We start from the raw sequence: 20,971 nt of genomic DNA on the forward strand, positions 1-20,971 counted from the left end.
GAAGCTGTCACTGATACTGTGTTGAAAACCTTTCCTATGAATTCCAACTCTGGAGTACCTGATCTCTTGCTCTTAGTAGATGCCTGGTCGGGGCGGTAATGAACCAGTAGTCTAAGTATGGAAACACTTGGAATATCTGCAGTCTCAAGTGAGCTGCTATGACTGCCATGCATTTGGGGAACACCCTCAGGACTGTTGTAAGGCCAAAGGGCAGTACTCTGAAATGATAGTGACCGACTCCCAGCTGGAAGGTAAATACCTTCTGAATTGTCTATTCATTTTTATGTAATAGTATGCATCCTGAAGGTCTATAGAGCACTTCGTCGTCCTTGCCAAAAAAGGGCAGAATGGATTGAACCATGACCATCAAAAACAGTGTGTTGAATTGATTTGCTCAAGTCACTGAGATCCAAAATTTGTCTCCAGCCCCATTTTCTTTGGCACTAAAAATAGTCTTGAGTAAGTTCTGGATTCCATCTGGTCTGGTGAGACTTCTTGGATGACTTTTTTCTAGCAGCATTTATATTTCTATTGCTGCTACTTTCCTCCGACTAGGTGAAACATCAGTAAAGTTTGATACAAAAGGAGGTGGATGGGAAAAGGGAATAATATAACCTCTGGATAAGATTTTCTGTACCCATGTTATCTCTTGTGATGTCCAGCTAGGCTCTCCAGTACAGGAATAATCAACCCCCAAATTGCCTCCAGAAGGGGACAATTGGACCTCCTTTCAGGTAGGGTCTATTGGCGAAGGAATCTCTGGACCTCTGGTCCTGTGGGCTTTCTCTGCCGCATAAGAGTAGTCATTCGAGTTCTCCCCTCTTTCCCTGGGGGAACCATCTCCACGTAGATCCTGGAAAGGACCCTGGGACTTTCTGAACCACATTTTTAGACCACCTTGTCGATTCCTATAAAATGATCTTTGAGAAGACGAAAAAAGTATGCCCACTGCAAACAGGGTCTTTCCATCTTTCTCACACATGGAGAATGTCTTTAACAACTAACTGCCGTCAAAGGGTGCACTGATGAACAAGGACTTGAAGGGCTCGGAAAATTATGCAGGCATGCCTCCTGATGGAAATGCCTGAACCCGCCACTCTTGAGGTACCTTCAGCTGCATGTGAGATAAGCCTCGTGGATGAATTAGAAAAAGATTGTAGGGTTGCCAAGTGTAAGGCCACAGAAGTCTGAGTCATGGCAGTAGTGGTCCCAGAAAGGGAATTTGATAGTTCCTTTATCAAGTCCCATTGCAGTCTTGTAAAGTGTGTCAGGTAGTTCAGCAACTTGAAGACAAAAATTGCTGAAACATACATACACTTCCCAAATCTGTCCAACATCCTAGACTCCCCTGTTAGGTGGATGGACAGAGGAACTCTGCTCAGCAAATTCCTTCTTGGGGGCCACCACTACACCTATAGCATCTATGGGCACTCCTTTGCTCCAGAATTCCCTGCCTACACAATTGGAGCTAGAATTTGATCTGTTTTTTTGGAGATTAACTCAACTGAGTCACGCTCCTTCCATGTCCGCCTAGAGATCAAGTCCAGGAGCTCATCAGCAGGTGGAGTAACCCAGGAGGTAGACGGGTCAGCTCCAAAGGCCTCCAGGAATGCAGATTTCTCTAGAGAAGTGTTATCAGAGGACCAGTCACCTCTCTCCTTAAGGATCTCAAGAATGTCTCCAAATGAGACGTCTTCAGGTGGTGATCTTAGTGATGGACTCCTAAGGGGAGTCCAGGTGCCTGTGGTGTAGAATGATGTGCCTCAAGGTGCAGAGACATCTAGGATTCAGAGGGAAAATATGAGGGGGTGAGACAGTGTCTTGCTGAAGTAAAGAAAACTCTCTTCACCACCTCAAAGGCAGAACACCCCAGGGAGAAAGCAGCAGACAGAGCCAAGAAGCCCCACTTCCAACCCATCAGCTCAGTTCTGAAGAGGGTCTGAAGAAGTCAAAGTGTACTACTGAGGAAAGCACATAACTTGTTTAATAAACAGTACATACAGGTCCGGCTCCTCCTTGTTTTTGTTTTTAAAGTTCAAACTTATGTTGTGTTTTTTGGGGTTGAAGGGATATAAATATGCTTAGCTTTTTTGAGACTTTTTCTAAGATACTTCAAGCGAGTAGTCTTAAAGGAATTGGACATCTGTGCAAAGTCTGCGTTCTCTCTTCTCTTACCAAAACCTGACGGGATTCTGTCCTCTCCTTCAGTCACAGTAAAATGGGATTCCCCCTTTCTGGCTGACACCTGATGTCTGGTCTGACTGAACGTGCTGGATTCCTGAACCTTAGTGGCTGCTGGTGAAGCACTGGTAGAGGGGTTGGGAAGACTGGACTAACAGTCTGAAGGCTCCGAGATTACCACAGCAAGTACATTAATTATAGACCAGGATAAATTGATAGATGGATGCATCAGTTCTAAAGTCTAACAATTTTCCTTTTCTTCTTTGACTGAAGGAGGATGTGTAACGAAAAGGAATAAGCAGCCATGGATACCAAAGCAATCAACTGAAGTGAGGTTAAGCCTGGATCCACAACACGGAGAGGGATGAAGCCCTTGCTGCAATCCAGGTAGCCGAGGTTTGATTAGCTGCCCCACCAATGGAGGAGGAAGGCATGGAGGGGAGAAGTGAAGGGGTATGGCCCATTTGCCTCTCTTGTGGTAGTGGCGGTTTGGGGGAGCAGGGTGGTGCAGGGTTTGGGTGCACTTGGGTGGCACAGAGGCAATTATGATCTCTCTTCTCTAGTGGACAGTGGAGAGATGCCCACTTTTGCTGTTGGGGGAGGGGCAGAGCTGCTTAGAGGGTTCTCCTTTGCAGAACTGAGAAGATGTTATCACTGCAGGCCCCTGGTGGGTTACCAGTTACCTACAAGATTAAGGATGGGGGGAACAAAATGAAAAACCTTTGTACCAGCCTCCCCAATGACTGGCATTATGATGACCCCTCTTAGTTGGCTCTCACACAGTGAGGGGAACCAATAGGCTGTTTTTTTTTTAAATGCAAAAGTGAGGGTAACTGCAGAAGAAAGAAAACTACAGAGGAAAGGAATGTGATGTGTTGTGATATGGGTATACTTACACTTCTCTGGTTATATTTACACATGATAATTCTGTGAGCCAACTAGCAACAACAACCACAACTAAATTAGTACAGCAGACACACCCTTTAAGTGTTTCTACTAAGGATAACCAAAATAAAATGACCACACTCAAGACATACCATTTTAAACAGATTTATTAACAAAAATGTATGTATATTTGACAACAGCTTATATCTAGTGTATACAGTGTTTTTCTTCCTGTTTAACTTCTACTATGGTCTTTTTAAGTTTTAAAATTTGGTCATCTAAAAGGTAGATATCGATTTATCCATATTGTTGCTCACTTACTGCAACTAGTGGAGGGAATGGATGACACTGGAAAAAAGACAGACTGCACTTTCTCTGATGATATACAAACTGTAGTATCCCCCCCATGCATGTGTTCCTCTGTTTTAGTTGCTATCCCCGGTATCTGCACAACACTAAATGTTTCATTAAAGTTATGTACATCAGTTTATGGATTTCTGCAATAAATAAAAGTAGTATCACATTTCAAAACTGATACATAATGCACTGATTCTGTTAAGAAGATTAAAAATTCACATAGTGCTAGAAAGTAAAACAAAACAAAGATGCACAGTTTTGTATTCTGCATGTTGTTAATGGAAGAAGTACTCCAATCATGGTGACCATTTTTAGACAGCTCAGTGGAACTCTTACAGCTGTGACGTCTTCCATTTTTAAAAGGCATAGTAAGCAGTTCTGGTGAAATTTTGTTGCAAATACTGCATATGTTAAACTTGAGGTATTACCTTTTTTCAGTATTAGCTAAAATATGTTAATTATACTCTTAGCAGTATGCTAGACAGAAACACACAAATATTTACAGTTCACATAGTATTTTCGGAAGTGGATGAAGTTTCCATAATGTTGCAAATAAAATCCATTGGCTTCTTTATGGATGAAATGGTGTACCAACAGGTGAAAACACAATTAGGTCATCAGTAATGGTAGATGCTAATGCAAGGTTTTGGTTGGAAGGAGATGTAATGCAGTTTAGACCAGCCTGTAGAGGAAACAAAGATGTAAACATACAAAATCTTACTTCATAAAGGAGGATCTGCAAAAACTTGTACTTAAAATGTATATCTCTCAATTTTTTCAGACTTACAGACATTATACATCTCTAAACATTTATTTAAAATTTACTATGCCCACCCATTCTTCCCACATGATCCATAATACAACAGGCCTTGGTGCCTTGCCTATGTTGGAGAATGGAGACATCCTACAGATCTCACCTCACTGCCACCTCCCATTTCTATCATCGCCTAGTATTTTTCCAAAAGGGGGATAACACCTTGCTAGCTGTGCACTGTAGTCTTGGGAAGCAGATGCCAATTTATGAAGTTCTCTTGTGGTGCCGGAAACCTATGCAGCTGGTCAGTGTTACTTGGTGGCAGAAAGCTGATAAGCTGGGAACACCACCTTGTTCTTCTCAAGGAGCACTGTAATGCTATCATAACAATCCTCTTTCTTCCTACTGACATCATAAAAATGGTTAAGCTAACTCTTTTGGGTCCTGTTAATGCTTTGGTAAACCCTACAACTAAAAGTGAGCAAACCAGAGAACTCCAGAGTCAGGCTAAAGTCTCAGCTCTTGCTCAGCTTAGTTTGCACTAGCAAATGAGGGTCAAGCCACTTATATTAAAGCAAGCATTTTGCTCAGCCAAAACAGCTAATGTAATTTTGAACTATACAATGATATTCGGGTATCTATCATTCCAAAGACAAAATATCTGAAGACAGAACTTACTTTATCTAAACCACCAAAATAAAAAAGAAAATTATATATATATATATAATGTGTGTGCAGGTGGGCAAGCCCTACTCTGCCCCAACCCCGTGTGTGTGTGTGTGTGTGGGGGGGGGGGGGGGGCTCCCCCCTCCCAAACTTATATATAACAACTCCACAGTTGTACTACAGTGGAAAAGGGAAAAAACATGAAGTAAACTACTGGAAGTGCACCACCAGCTTGCACAATAAAGCACAATGTGGTATTACTTACACATCTTTAAGAAAATGCACATCAGTGATCAAAAATCGTAAAGTTGATTTCAAAGATCTAATATTAGGTATTGAATAATCTTATTGGATAAATGTGATCATATAACTTTTTCTGATGATTTCTGACTGAAGGGATAGTTGGACAAGTTATATATCACCCGATATTCACTACAAGTTGCAGCGCCTAGGCCTGTCAGTCATGGATTCATGCAGTCCAGCCAAACTTTTGAGCTTCACTGTTTTAATACTGTTAGAAACAAAGTGGCTGCATGCACAAAGTTTATGCTGACTTTGATTTTACAAGATATGTCTCAATCCAAATTTGCAATATATTGTGTGTGTTGGAAGCACTAGAAGATGGACATAGCAAGATGTAAAAATAAGGAAACTTTCTGATAATGAGGAAAAGTTGTAAGGTATACATGTATAGTAATAAATGATGAGAGCAGAGAATGGATGCAAGAGGAAGGCAATCTGCCTAGTTAACTAGCGTAAGACTAGAACACAGTGTTTAAATCCTGCCAAAAGGTGACTTTTCTGGTACCTTCTTCAAAATATTTAGTGTCTGAGTACTGTCAATTCTTCTCTATGTACTCCACTCTGGTGGAGGATTAGTAGCCTCTTGCACAGTTCACTTATGCCAAAAACATACTATTCAAAGAGGCGGATGGGCCGAGTATGATACCTCCAAGAATAACCACAGGAAGACATATGCACAGTTCTGTCCTAACATCGTTTTTAACAAGTGTATTAATTCATCCCACTTCAACCTGCAACACAAGTTCATATACATTAATTTCCTGTCATCTCAATGCAGTATACATTTTTTTCATCATATGTACAGTATTAGTCTTTGCGTTGTGCCTTCATATTTTTCAGTACTCACCAACACTCCCACTTTACACATAATCTTGACCACCATTTTGCATGCATTGATCTTAAATATTGCATTTATTTTTTATGTATTTTACTTCCTTCATCATTTAAAGATCCCAAATCCATTTCTTAAATTTTACAATGTGCACCACATCCTCTAAAACTGTTTTAGTATTTTGACTTCCATGTTCCAATTGCCTTTTTGGCTGCCAACAGCATTAAACTTAACAAGGCCTTACTATGTTCTTGGCACTTCTAATCCTAAACACCAACTTACAAACATTATCTCTTTAGTTACTACAGTTTGTTAGTCTTGAAAATCAATTAACTCTGTATATTCCCAAAACACATTCCCAGTGACAGACTTCCAAGATGACTACACACTAAACAAGTTTCAAGAACTCTCCCAAGTGCAATTGTGCAAAATAAATAAATAAAAAACATTCAATCAGATAAACTTCAGTTACTGCCTAATAATTAAACTGTATGGATGCCAGCAAAGAAGAAAATTGAAGAAAACAACAGAAAGCCAACTAGAAAACGGGAAGAGAAAATGTTACTTGAGAAGAATCTTGCAGTTGTTCAGCAAAAGCACTTCAAGTTTCAGATAGCTTCCAGTAATTTAAAGGAAAAATACAACAGATGCACTCCGACATGTTTAAAATAAGTGACACACTAAGGGAATATATATAGACAATTAGAGAAGGCTGGAAAATAGAAGAAGCTTTACCTAGCTATTCAGATGAGGTAATAAAACTGCAAAAATCAGAGGATGAAATGAAGAAAAGGTTCAGAGAGCATGAGGCTTTTCAAGAGTAGCTATTTCAAAAAAATAGAGGTTAGAAGACAGAAAGCCCAGACATAGCGTAACATTTTCGCTATACCACAGAAACTGGAAGAAGACTATTAGTTTTATGAAAGTGCAAATAATTAACTGGACTGCAGGATTTAATTGAAAAGGAATATTATGTGTATGCTCTAAATCTGGACAAGAGGAAGCAGCCAAGACCTATGTTAGATATTATGAATTTAAGGTTGAAATTAATTCTGTTGTAAATATGCTGAAAGAAAAAGCTTGCTTAAATGCAGAAACAGAGTTTAGTAATATGTGATTAGCATCCGTACTAAATGACTGTGGCTTAAAAAAATAAGGAACTTGCTTATGAGTGTATTACACACACATCAAGAAAGCTGACTTCTTACAGACATGACAAGAATGTAATCTGCTTTCACTGGACAACAGGACACGTTTTTCTAAGAAAGTTTAAAAATGTGCTTTTCTAATCCACAAGGCATTTCCTTGAAGACAGTTTACTTATCAGCATTTGCACAAGAACAGATGTGTCAGCATTTGCGTCATCAAGGCAGTATCTTTCCAAAACCAAGAGGGTGTGTGTTTAACTAAAATATGTATAAAAAGTCTGTATTAAATCTAGTTATGTTAGAGGTATGGTAGGGACACAAGTCCTGAGGTAAATGGTATATCTCTCACATCATCTGTACTATATGAGAAGTAAAGTTGGAACAGTACTTTTAAGCTGCAACGTTGGTCCGTTTGGTTTATTATAAAAAGTTATTGGTTACTGCTCTCTAAAGTTGATGCTGCAAAGTATATTCTCTCATCAGTGTATATTCTGCAAGTTTCTGTATGCGACAGACTGTGAATGCAAATATAACTAGACTTTGAATTTTAGCAGAATTCAGCCAGCAAATCCCACAGCAAGAGCAAGCAGTAAGAAGCAGTAAGCAGAGATCCATATAATTTTTCAATGGCAAGCTAACCTGCATTTGAACCTATAATCTGCATTCAAACACAGGGGGAGTGATGGTAAGCCCTGCAGAGGGTTACTTCAGTTAAATTGCAGTAACTAACATTTGTACGTATGTGTCAATTCTGAACAGAAGTATTCCAGTTTATGCAGCTTGCAGTAGTAAAGTTTTTTAGACGTCTACATCCGGAGTGAGACAGAAGTTCCAGTTGCAGTGCCATAATTTCACTAAAGAAAAGGGGGATATCCACTAGCCCAACAGTCCACTGCCTGTTGTGCTTCACCAGCTTCTCATGTGACTCTGAAAAATTTCTAGCCATCAGCAACAGCCTGATCACCTGTTTTCTTGCTAACTGGTAAGACTTTTTTCTGTGTCACATATTTAGTGTGGATGATGTTAAATAGTTTGTATATTTCTTAGACAGTTTGTATATTATTAGACAGTTTGGATATTAGATAGTATGGATATTTCCATGCATAATTCAAGCAAATGTAAAAAATTGCAATGTTGGTATACACAGCATATTAGTAAATGTAAAACCTTAGTAGGGCAGGTTGATAGTAAGGCATTATGCAAATGTATTACAATATTTAACTGGTATCTCAAAGAAAACTATGTGGGGTATGACAAATGTTTATTGTGTGACTCAACAAAAACTGCATTTTGTGTATTATGTCATAAAACATTAGACTGTGAAGACAGATCTGTTCATGATAAAGAATTAACTAAGATTAAAGTGTTTCCATTATATTCAGATGTTAAACAGTTATGTCCTGTCACCACATGTGAGTCAAATCAGTTACTGACAAGACCCCTAGTACATTTTGTTACAAAAAAATGTAGTAAACGTCTAAAAGACAGACACAATGAGTTCAGGAAGTTTAGACAAGTTATACATACATCTTTTCAAAAGTTCATAGGAGTTTCAAATTCAGCAGAACAGCTTAATAAAAAATGTCAGAAAGACCATGCAATATTACAGGAGACTCTTAAACAACAGTTACAAGATGAAGAAAATAGATTAGCTGAACTGACAGAGACTGACTTCCTACATACATTGGGAAAGAGTAGGAAACTACAGCTGATCTGTACAAAAGAAATATATTTTATAACATGTTTGTGTTTTGAAAATGGTTAAGCTTACATGGTAGGATGGTGAAATACAAATCATTCTCAAATGTTTAAAACTTCCATTCAATTAAAGCAATATATTTATCAGTACTACAGTAAAGTAGAGCATATGACTGACATTCTCATAGCATAGTCAAAAGGTAAACAAAACAGTTCTTGTATATAAAAATTAAATAAAAATAGTTAATAAGAGTAATGATTTAAAGTCACAAGACTGACATGCATGTATTTTCTTTTTATACAACACACAAGAATAACAGGCAGACAACAGCAAATATAAATAATGTAAATATATAAATGTGTTTGTTAAGCTAATATCTATTTTGTTTTTTTACAATTTTTTTATAATTATATAGTAACACCAAACAGTTAAAGTTCTGAATTTTGAAAATAAATAAAGTCACAGATGGAATTAGTCAAACAGTCTTTGTAAAATGAAGTCAGAACAGTTAAATAAATAAAAAAATACTGAAATCAAAAGTTAAAAAATATATATGATTGAAGGAAAAATGCTAAAAAGGGTTAATTGAAATGTGAGCTCAGACCTTCTTAAACTGGATGAATAGTTACAGGAAATGTTGAACAGATAAGATAAGAAACAAGACTGCCAGACAAGTGGTTTGAGTTTTTCTAAAAACTTGTTATTAAAACATAATTGTTAAAATGTTCACATGCAACACTATTTGGTAATTATAATAAAACAACACAATTGTGCATATATGTCACTGATAAAAAAAAAAAAAAACCTTAGTTACATCAAGTATAGCCAACAGATGGGTTATAGTATACATACAGTTCAAATAAAGTATACAGGAGAGTACAAATAACTACTACTAGTAGAAATAGACAGCAAAGGCAAAAGAAAAGAAAACAAAAAAAATGATCAGACAAAGGTCTATAGTTTAATAACCTAATAAAGCAAATATATAACCAAAGTGTTGGGCTGACATATATTATAAAACAAATAAACAATACTGCAGTACTACAGGGGGAGGGATACTTTATCAGTTTTACACACTGTGTGAGCAGTATGTGTTGCAAAAGGGTCTGAAATAAAGCAAAGAGCAGAAGTTCCTTCTTAACAATACTCTTTCAGGGGGAGGGAAAAACAGGTATTAGTGTATTAGAAACTGGATTAAACCTGACAGGATAAGATATTTTACAAGTTGTTGATAGCTATCATAATGGTTATTATTGTATTGTTTAGTATTAAATTGTATTTACAACCTGTTAAACTGTAAAGCTATACAAAAGATGGTTTAAAAAAACAAGAGATGGCTTAAAATTGATAACAGCTATACAAGAGAGAGTAAAGATATGTAAAAAACTGAACAAGATTGGTCACTATTTTTAATATGTTTTTGGCAAAACAATGTTGGTATAAAAAAGAATGAATATTTTTAATTGCTGAGTATGTAGTTTAAAATAACAGGACATATGGATTTGGTATCGATTTCACTAGATACTTCTAAAGAGACATAAGAATTTTCCAAGATTTTGCTTAATATTAATGTTATTAAATTTGTAAGATTAGACTAAATGTACTTTATTGTCTTTGTATGTACAAATGTAGAAAATTTCAATACAAATGATAGTCTTTGTATGTACAAATGTAGAAAACTTCAGTACAAATGATAGTCTTTGTATGTACAAATGCAGAAGAATTCAGTACAAATGAAATTAATGTCTAGCAATGAAGTGTGTAAAAAAACATGTTTTAAAAAAAATGGGTCCAAGGTACCTACTAGATTGAAATGCATAAATAACAAACAGTCTATGTAAATACATACTGTACAGAATACATTGTAATAAGTTTAAAAGTAATTTGTCAAGTTGTAATATTACTGGTTTTACCCCAGTAAAATAATTGCTTTCAAATATTTTTTATCTAAGCCCAGTTCAGTATTTTACCAAGATGTTAATGAGTAGTTCAAAAACATGATCACAATGTTATGGTTAAAATGACACTGAAACTGTATATTTTCAGTAGTGTATAAATGCTTGCAGTAGCACATGGTTCTTGTCTCTTATAGTTAATTCAACAGTTGCAAAGAGTTAATGAAACAGTTCTAAGCCATAAATTAAATTCTGTAATTGCAAAGGAATAAATTGATCAAGTTAAAAAAAAAAGCAACAACATTAAAGCAGACACAGCTCATAACTGATAAAATAATTTCAGAGAATGGTCTGCAAAAGAAAAAGTTGTTAAATACATTCAGTTTGTTAGTAATACTTTAATATAATTGTATTAACTATGTAAAATTGCATTTTGATTTGCTGTATCAAAAGACTATATAATGTGATCAAAAAATACATATCAGTATAAAATGTTTTGAGTATGTTTAAAAACAGAGGGAATTGTTAGATATTATGAATTTACGGTTGAAATTAATTCTGTTGTAAATATGCTGAAAGAAAAAGCTTGCTTAAATGCAGAAACAGAGTTTAGTAATATGTGATTAGCATCCGTACTAAATGACTGTGGCTTAAAAAAATAAGGAAGAACTTGCTTATGAGTGTATTACACACACATCAAGAAAGCTGACTTCTTACAGACATGACAAGAATGTAATCTGCTTTCACTGGACAACATGACATGTTTTTCTAAGAAAGTTTAAAAATGTGCTTTTCTAATCCACAAGGCATTTCCTTGAAGACAGTTTACTTATCAGCATTTGCACAAGAACAGATGTGTCAGCATTTGCGTCATCAAGGCAGTATCTTTCCAAAACCAAGAGGGTGTGTGTTTAACTAAAATATGTATAAAAAGTCTGTATTAAATCTAGTTATGTTAGAGGTATGGTAGGGACACAAGTCCTGAGGTAAATGGTATATCTCTCACATCATCTGTACTATACGAGAAGTAAAGTTGGAACAGTACTTTTAAGCTGCAACGCTGGTCCGTTTGGTTTATTATAAAAAGTTATTGGTTACTGCTCTCTAAAGTTGATGCTGCAAAGTATATTCTCTCATCAGTGTATATTCTGCAAGTTTCTGTATGCGACAGACTGTGAATGCAAATATAACTAGACTTTGAATTTTAGCAGAATCCAGCCAGCAAATCCCACAGCAAGAGCAAGCAGTAAGAAGCAGTAAGCAGAGATCCAAATATTTTTTCAATGGCAAGCCAGCTGAGTGTCTAGCACCATATAATTTTTCAACCTATATTAGTAAAAGTGTTATCATATAAGCAGAAAAAGTTGCTGTAGACAGAAATGTGAAAGAATGGACAATTATTAAAAACTGGAGACAGCAGTATTTTGGGGAGAAATGAGTGTTCACCATACACCATGCAGAAGAGAATCAAGTTTATACCAGCAATCAGGGAATGTTGAGAGGCAGGTTAGAGATTCAAGCTGCTATATCCAGCTGTTTTCAGAATATTTTTTCCTGGGGGATCAAAGACATTTTTAACACCTTTATTGAATCATCACTTAAGACACAGACAAACATACATTTACACAAAAGAAAACAAACTTACGTTAACATATTCAGTTACAAACATTATTCATCATATACATGCTTTTATTCAATCAGCAATCTAGCATTACATAAATTGCTCAGTTCTGGCCTTCCCTTAAAAACCTCACTCCTCTTCCAAAACGTTATTCTTCATGATTGTTCCCACAATTTCCATTTTTTTTATTCTTCATGTATTGTTCCCACAATTTCCATTTTTTTATTCTTCATGTATTGTTCCCACAATTTCCATTTTGTTTTATTCTTCATGTACTGTTCCCACAATTTCCATTTTTTTTATTCTTCATGTATTGTTCCCAAAATTTCCATTTTTTTTCAATGTAGTTTGCTCTCACCCTTTTCTAAAGATCCCACTTCATATTTTTATCTCTGTTACAATATTCACTGCTTCAAGTATAATTGGTTTAGACTTTGATTTCCATTTTTCCAGTAATTGCTTTTTTGGCCTTACTATGTCTAAGCAATTCAGATCCTATATCCCAGCTCAGAAATAATTTCCTTAGTTACACCCACTTTCTCAACTAATATTTTAGACAAAATATTCTATAGGGAATTTTTAATGTCTGTCAACTCATTACACTTCCAAAACATATGTTCCCAGTTACCTCTTTTTTCCCCATTACACCTGCTTGGGGCATGCAAATCCCTAGGCAAACACTTCCAGGCAAAAATCCTACATCTTCTAGACTTTGTTGCATATTTGGGAGCCATACATATGCCCTCCTACTATTTCCTTGTGAATTGTTTATCCAGTCTCTCTTCCCAATCTTTTCTAACCTCCTCTGGTTGATTTCTCTAGCTATTTTGCAATATTTTATATGCAGTACTAAAAAGAAGTTATGTACTTACCATAACGTTCCATGTGATGTGTTCATCTCGCCTTTGTTCTTACACACGGGTTCGGAGCCGATCATCGGCTCCGAGTCGGCCGCATTGCAAAGCTCTGCATCTTAGAGAAGCTCGAGACCAGGCTATATCCCACAATCCTCCCTGCCATTACTCAGATCTAGTTTGCGAGAAACCAGACCTCTAACCCTCACCTCAGTGCAAGACATACACATTCACACGGATATCCATGAATATCCTCTGACTATAATAAGTAATTCTTATGGGCGGTGCACCATATCCTAATGAGGACACAGGCCAAAGAACCCTAGAAGAAGTAAGAAAGCATTGTCCTCTCTGGTTTTCATTTAATAAGATACAACTGTTTTGTGCTTTGCTGCTGTATTCTAAAGTATCTGCACTTAAAAGTAGTATTTTGGTCGACTCTGGTCGAATATTACTGTTTTTTTGCTAATTTAATTGCTGAGGCTGCTCACTAAAGTGTGCTAGCCTGTGTTAATCGATTTTACTGTTTGCCTAACTGCATTTCTGTGTTCTTTTCTAAAAAAACAAAAAACAAAAAAAAATACTCCTTGTTTTCCCGCCTTTGCTCGACTAGTTAAGACCAGTATACAGGCTTTGCTGTATTCTGGGCTGTGTGTAGTTCCTGTGTTGGCCATTGCCTTACTTGGATAGAAGGAAGTTTCTGAGCTCACCAGTGGGAGTGGGGAGCCTTGAGCAGCCTATCTGTCCCTGGGGAAGTGATCTCAGCACTTGAGCTGTAATTCATTGGTTGCCTTGGACCATTTCCAGCTCTTTTCAAGTTCCTGTATAAAAATCCGCCTCAGGGCGTTTTTGGCTATATACCTAAGCAGAGCTCCGTGGTCCTGCAGAGGGGTCCTGGCTACAGAGAACTGAAAAGCGACCACTTTCCTGATTTAAGTACTTTTTGGCTTTTTATCTGCATTGTCCTCTGGCTTTCATTTAATAAGATACAACTGTTTTGTGCTTTGCTGCTGTATTCTAAAGTATCTGCACTTAAAAGTAGTATTTTGGTAGACTCTGGTGAATATTACTGTTTTTTATAATTTAATTGCTGAGGCTGCTCACTAAAGTGTGCTAGCCTGTGTTAATCGCTTTTACTGTTTGCCTGACTGCATTTCTGTGTTCTTCTCTAAAAACAAAAACAAAAAAAAATACTCCTTGTTTTCCGCCTTTGCTCGACTAGTTAAGACCAGTATACAGGCTTTGCTGTATTCTGGGCTGTGTGTAGTTCCTGTGTTGGCCATTGCCTTACTTGGATAGAAGGAAGTTTCTGAGCTCACCAGTGGGAGTGGGAGCCTTGAGCAGCCTATCTGTCCCTGGGGAAGTGATCTCAGCACTTGAGCTGTAATTCATTGGTTGCCTTGGACCATTTCCAGCTCTTTTCAAGTTCCCTGTATAAAAACCGCCTCAGGCGTTTTTTGGCTATATACCCAAGCAGAGCACCATTGGTCCTGCAGAGGGTCCTGGCTACAGAGAACTGAAAAGCGACCACTTTCCTGATTTAAGTACTTTTTGGCTTTTTTATCTGCATTGTCCTCTCTGGCTTTCATTTAATAAGATACAACTGTTTTGTGCTTTGCTGCTGTATTCTAAAGTATCTGCACTTAAAAGTAGTATTTTGGTGACTCTGGTCGAATATTACTGTTTTTGATAATTTAATTGCTGAGGCTGCTCACTAAAGTGTGCTAGCCTGTGTTAATCGTTTTACTGTTTGCCTGACTGCATTTCTGTGTTCTTCTCTAAAAACAAAAAAAAAAAATACTCCTTGTTTTCCGCCTTTGCTCGACTAGTTAAGACCAGTATACAGGCTTTGCTGTATTCTGGGCTGTGTGTAGTTCCTGTGTTGGCCATTGCCTTACTTGGATAGAAGGAAGTTTCTGAGCTCACCAGTGGGGTGGGGAGCCTTGAGCAGCCTATCTGTCCCTGGGGAAGTGATCTCAGCACTTGAGCTGTAATTCATTGGTTGCCTTGGACCATTTCCAGCTCTTTTCAAGTTCCTGTATAAAAATCCGCCTCAGGGCGTTTTTTGGCTATATACCCAAGCAGAGCTCCACGTGGTCCTGCAGAGGGTCCTGGCTACAGAGAACTGAAAGAAGCGACCACTTTCCTGATTTAAGTACTTTTGGCTTTTTTATCTGCATTGTCCTCTCTGGCTTTCATTTAATAAGATACAACTGTTTTGTGCTTTGCTGCTGTATTCTAAAGTATCTGCACTTAAAAGTAGTATTTTGGTCGACTCTGGTCGAATATTACTGTTTTTGATAATTTAATTGCTGAGGCTGCTCACTAAAGTGTGCTAGCCTGTGTTAATCGTTTTTACTGTTTGCCTGACTGCATTTCTGTGTTCTTCTCTAAAAAAACAAAAACAAAAAAAAAATACTCCTTGTTTTCCCGCCTTTGCTCGACTAGTTAAGACCAGTATACAGGCTTTGCTGTATTCTGGGCTGTGTGTAGTTCCTGTGTTGGCCATTGCCTTACTTGGATAGAAGGAAGTTTCTGAGCTCACCAGTGGGAGTGGGGAGCCTTGAGCAGCCTATCTGTCCCTGGGGGAAGTGATCTCAGCACTTGAGCTGTAATTCATTGGTTGCCTTGGACCATTTCCAGCTCTTTTCAAGTTCCCTGTATAAAAATCCGCCTCAGGCGTTTTGGCGCTTTGCGCGGTCGGGCACCTAGCGCAGCAGCGGTTATACAGGTGTAAACTATTCTATACAGGTTTTAACTTTTTTTGGCTCCGCCAAGTCTGCTCTTCAATTTTTCCCTTAGAAACTCTACTCAGTCTATCTAGCTGTATATATCAGCACTTGTTTTCGGAACTTCTATCCTTAGCAAGCACTCATAAAAAAACCAAGCACTCTTACCCTAAAGTAAGCACTACAGGTATCCACTACCCCTGTGAATACCCACTTCCCTTAAAGGCACAACACTCCTTAAAATATTCTAGTATGTCGAGTGGTAGACCACTAGCATCCTCTCTTGTTCAGCTGGTTAATCTGGGAATCTTAAGACAATGTTACAATTGTCTCATGTACACAGACAACCCTCTCCTCCTTCCTACTAACACATATACTTGTGAGAGATGCAACTATATAGCCAGACTGGAGGCTGAACTCTCTCAACTCAGGACTGGCAAGACCAGTCAGGAAGAGATGGTACCCACACCCAAAGCAAAACCAGTCACACATATAACCACCACCAATGCAAACCAAACACATAAAACACAAAGACATACTCGGAGGCTCTTGTAAAGAACTTACCAAAACAACAGAGGCCTCCAAAGCAGACACCCAGAAATACACCCCCACAAAACACAACACCTACAACACATACCTCAAGCAACAGGTGTGTCAAACATGCACAGCACCTAAGGCAAAATACTATGCCAGAGACATTAGTAATAGGTGACTCTATAGTCAGACACACCGATGTTCCACTTACCAGGCTGAATAAGGAGAGGGTAACGGTGAGCTGCCTATCGGGGCTAGGATCCGCCACATTACACACGCACTCAGGTCACTCCAAAGCAAGTACAAATATGATTCAGTCATTGTCCATGCGGGTGTGAATGACCTGAGGCATCCCTACCTGGACTACATGAAAAGAGACATTGAGGAGCTCTCCGATTATGTAGCCCAGACTGGTATGACCCTGACCTTGAGCAGCATCCTGCCTTCGCCAAGAATGATGCCTCAGTACAAAGACAAAATGATCAGTTTTAACAATTGGCTTAATCACTGGTGTCATTCTAGGGGATCAATGTCTGTCAGCCTGGGATGATATGCTGGACAAACCACGTTGCTTCATGAGGATGGCTTGCACCTGTCACCACTGGGCTTCGGATACTGGCCAAGGCTCTTGCCACCCCATAGTGCCTTTTTAGGGAATGCTCAAAAGACAAAACAACCTCCATAAAAACAAAAATGGAAAAAATTAAGGGTAATGCTGCTCAACGCCAGAAGTCTAAATCTCAAGATGCAGGCACTCGAAGCACTTCTCAGTATGGAGAACATCAATGTCTGTGCAGTAACTGAAACCTGGTTCAAGGCTCCTGAGAGTACTCCAGCACTACCAGGCTATACCTCATATCATGCGTTTTGCCTCAAGTTCCAGGCGAACCACAAAGGAGGGGCGTGTCCATTTTCATAAAAGACACCTACACCTCTCGATTGGTGGCTGCTCATGAAGCATCAGAAACCATACAAGTTTTACTCACCATAGGTAAAACTGCCATACAACTGGTCGCATGTTATAGAACACCCTCCCAATCCCAGGAATCCCATCAAGCATTCCTGAAAACACTGGAGGATATGAATGTCACACCAAACACCATCATATTGGGTGACTTCAATTACCCCAACATAGACTGGGCCCACTATTCTAGCCCTAACACCCTGGCCCAAAGATTCCTGGAATTCATAAACTCAAATGCTATGGAGCAACTGGTCACCTCTCCTACGAGGAGAGATAATATACTTGACCTGATTATCACAAACATGGGGTCCAAATGCTCCGCCGGATATAAACCCCTCACTAGTAAGATCTGATCATAAACTGATCACGTTGGATGTACATATCCCACCCCCACCCCCAGAACAAAAGACCACAGTGAAAAACTTCTCAAAAGCTGACTTTGAGCTCCTTAAGTCGGAAATGATATCCTTTAAGCCTACTGGGTCAATGGAAACCACATCCCAAAATGCTGAATCCTTCACAAAAGCCTTCTATGGACATCTCCAGGAATGCATGGATCAGGCAATCCCAACTAAAACCAAGACCCTCTCCACCAAGGAAAACGCCTGGTTTGGTGGACCCCGGCTATAAACAAACTGTACAACAAAAGAAGGAAGCTGCTGCAGGACAGAGCCAAATCCCACAAGGGAAAGGCTTCCCTGATCAGCACAAGTAAAAAACTACGCTCTCTCATAAAAACATCTAAAGCAAACTTTGAGAAAAGATTGCCAAGGATACCAAAGACAATCACAAAGCCTTCTTCAATTATGTCAGAACCTTGGGAGGAAATTCTCAGATATGCTCTGAGCTGGTACACAATAACAAAAAATTCACTGACCCTACTGACATTGCCAACATTCTGGCAGATAGGTTCAGTGCAAATTTCTCCCCTCCCTCACCCCCTAAAGATGAAGTAACTATCCCTGCTGAATGTAACCTACCTGTCATCACAGACACACAGGTGAAATCAGCACTCAACAAGGCAAAAACACAGCATCTATGGGACCCGATGGTATCCCGGTTGCGTGTTACGTGAACTCAAGATGAACTAAACCCGCCCTAAGAACTCTATTCAATCTTAGCCTCACTACAGGATATGTACCTGAACACTGGCGCACAGCAACAGTGGTCCCACTCCATAAAGGGGAAATTCAACTGACCCAGGAAACTACCGCCCCATAAGTTTGACCAGCCTGATCTGTAAGGCTATGGAAAGGATCATCATGGAACTCATAAATGCGACATTGGTGATCTGCAGACCCTTGATCCCACACAGTTCGGTTTTGTAAAAGGCAGATCCTGCCTCTTAAACCTGGTTGACTTCTTTGAGACAGTCACTAGTGCCATCGATGAGGGCAAGGCTGTCCACACTGCCTATTTGGACTTGGCTAAGGCCTTTGACACAATACCACACTCTGGCATCATTGACAAGCTCAGCAGCCTAAATGTAAATCCATATGTCACAAGATGGGTAGCAAATTGGCTGAAAAACAGAACCCATAAGGTTAAAATTGCTGGAGCCATGTCAGACTCAAAACCCGTCACAAGTGGTGTCCCACAGGGATCAGTCTTGGGTCCACTCCTATTCGGCATTTATTTTTCAGATGTGAAAGCAAACATGGAAGGATTATGGCTGACAAAGTTTGCAGATGACTGCAAACTGGGCGCCATAGTGGATTCACCTGCTGACACACACATCCTACAGAAAGGTCTCACTGAAACGGACAACTGGTGCCGGAATCATGGCCTCGAACTTAACGCCAAAAAATGTATAGTCATCCCCTTTGGGAAAACAAAGTACCCACAAACTATCACGTGACAATAACCCACTGAATACAGAAGATGTAATCAGAGACCTGGGGACTCAAGTCGATAGTGACCTCTCCTTTGACAACCATGTTGCCAAAGTGGTCAGAAAGACTTTCTACCTAGCCCATCTCATCATGAAGGGATTCTCATCCAGATCAAAGGAGGTCATTGTACCTCTGTATTCCTCCCTCATCAGGCCCATGATCGAATATAATGCTCCATTTGGGATGTATCTCACCCGGCACATGCAGCAACTGGAAAGACCCCAGAAGTACCTCACCAAGAGGATCATAGGTCTAAAACATGTGCCTTATCCAGCTAGATTAAAGAAACTCCAGCTCTATTCAGTAGCATACCGCCTGCTCAGAGGTGATTTGTGCCTAACATACAGGGCCATGTCCAACCAGGAATTGATGGACATGCTCCATCTCAAAAATCCAAATCCACCAGAACCACGAGCTAAAGATTTCAACCTCTGCACAAATATGAATAGGACATGCTGGAGGGATAGATTCATAACACAGAGGTTACCCATACTCTGGAACAAAATCCCAGTTCACGTGAGACAGAGCCCTTCATTGGCACTGTTCAAGAAAAATCTCGATGCATGGATGGGAGATCGCAAGTTTACCCCGGGAGTGACCTCAGTGTCACTACTAGACAGAGGTATAGTTTACTAAATAATGGGGTTCCACATGTGTCACTACTAGAGAGGCGCAACTACATAGTATGGGGTGGCGTAAAGCCACATCACTGTTGGCTAGGCTTGTAAATGCCCCCGGGCAGATAGCCTAGTACACTACTATGAAACTATGAAAAATCCCGACCAGACTCTAGTCTTACCTGTTCTTCCATAACATGTGAAAAAGGGGGGGGGGGGGATGTAAGAACAAAGGTGAGATGAACACATCACATGGAACGTTATGGTAAGTACATAACTTCTTTATGTGAAAGTGTTCAATCTCGCCGTTTGTTCTTACACACGGGTAGCGTCCCTAGCTCCGTCACCCCGGGTGACTCATGGAAGAACGTTCCTGAGCACAGTGGAACCAAAGGATGTCCTGTCCTTCGAGGTCCTGTCAACCTTATAATGAGTGATAAATGTATGAGGCTTAGCCCAGGTAGCTGCTGCACAAATAGTGTCCAAAGGTAAGCAAGCTGCATGAGCCAAGGAAGTGGACACGGACCTGGTAGAATGAGCCTTAGGCTTGAAAGGTAATGACTGATTCTTACTAGAGTACACAAATGCTATACAATCGGAAAGCCATTTAGATAAGGTACGTTTCGTGACTGCCATACCCTTTTTGTTGTCTGCAAACGAGACAAACAGCTGATCTGACTTTCTGTGATCTTTAGTCCTGTCCAGGTAAAATCTTAGCTGCCTATGAACATCCAACTTGTGCAGCATATACTCCAGTCTGTTTGTATGATTCTTGAAAAATGTGGGGAGCTCTATGGATTGGTTGATATTTAGGACAGAACATACCTTGGGGAGGAATGACAGGTTTGTGCGCAAAGAGACTCTATCTGGGTGAAAGATCAAGTATGGTGGTCTGACTGACAACGCTTGTAGCTCTGATACTCTTCGAGCTGAAGTGACTGCCACGAGAAAAAGTGTCTTCCATGATAAAAACTTTAGTAGGCAGGATGAAGCCGGTTCGAAGGGAGGTAACATCAGTTGTGACAATAACAGGTTCAAAT

The 20,971-nt window shown here is 39.2% G+C and overlaps 1 protein-coding gene across 1 annotated transcript in view; it reads right to left on the minus strand.

The window, feature by feature from the left end:
- Window positions 1–3,215: 3,215 nt before the first annotated feature.
- Window positions 3,216–20,971, minus strand: part of DLGAP5 (DLG associated protein 5) — a 467,701-nt gene continuing 449,945 nt past the window's right edge. The window contains exon 8 of the mRNA XM_044073570.1: window positions 3,216–4,105. Within this exon, the coding sequence (XP_043929505.1) occupies window positions 3,995–4,105 (111 nt within the window). The 3' untranslated portion in view covers window positions 3,216–3,994. The remainder of the gene's footprint in view (window positions 4,106–20,971) is intronic.

This window comes from Protopterus annectens, chromosome 6.part0, assembly GCF_019279795.1.
Source record: "Protopterus annectens isolate FY-2018-M chromosome 6.part0, PAN1.0, whole genome shotgun sequence".
NCBI lineage: Eukaryota > Metazoa > Chordata > Ceratodontiformes > Protopteridae > Protopterus > Protopterus annectens.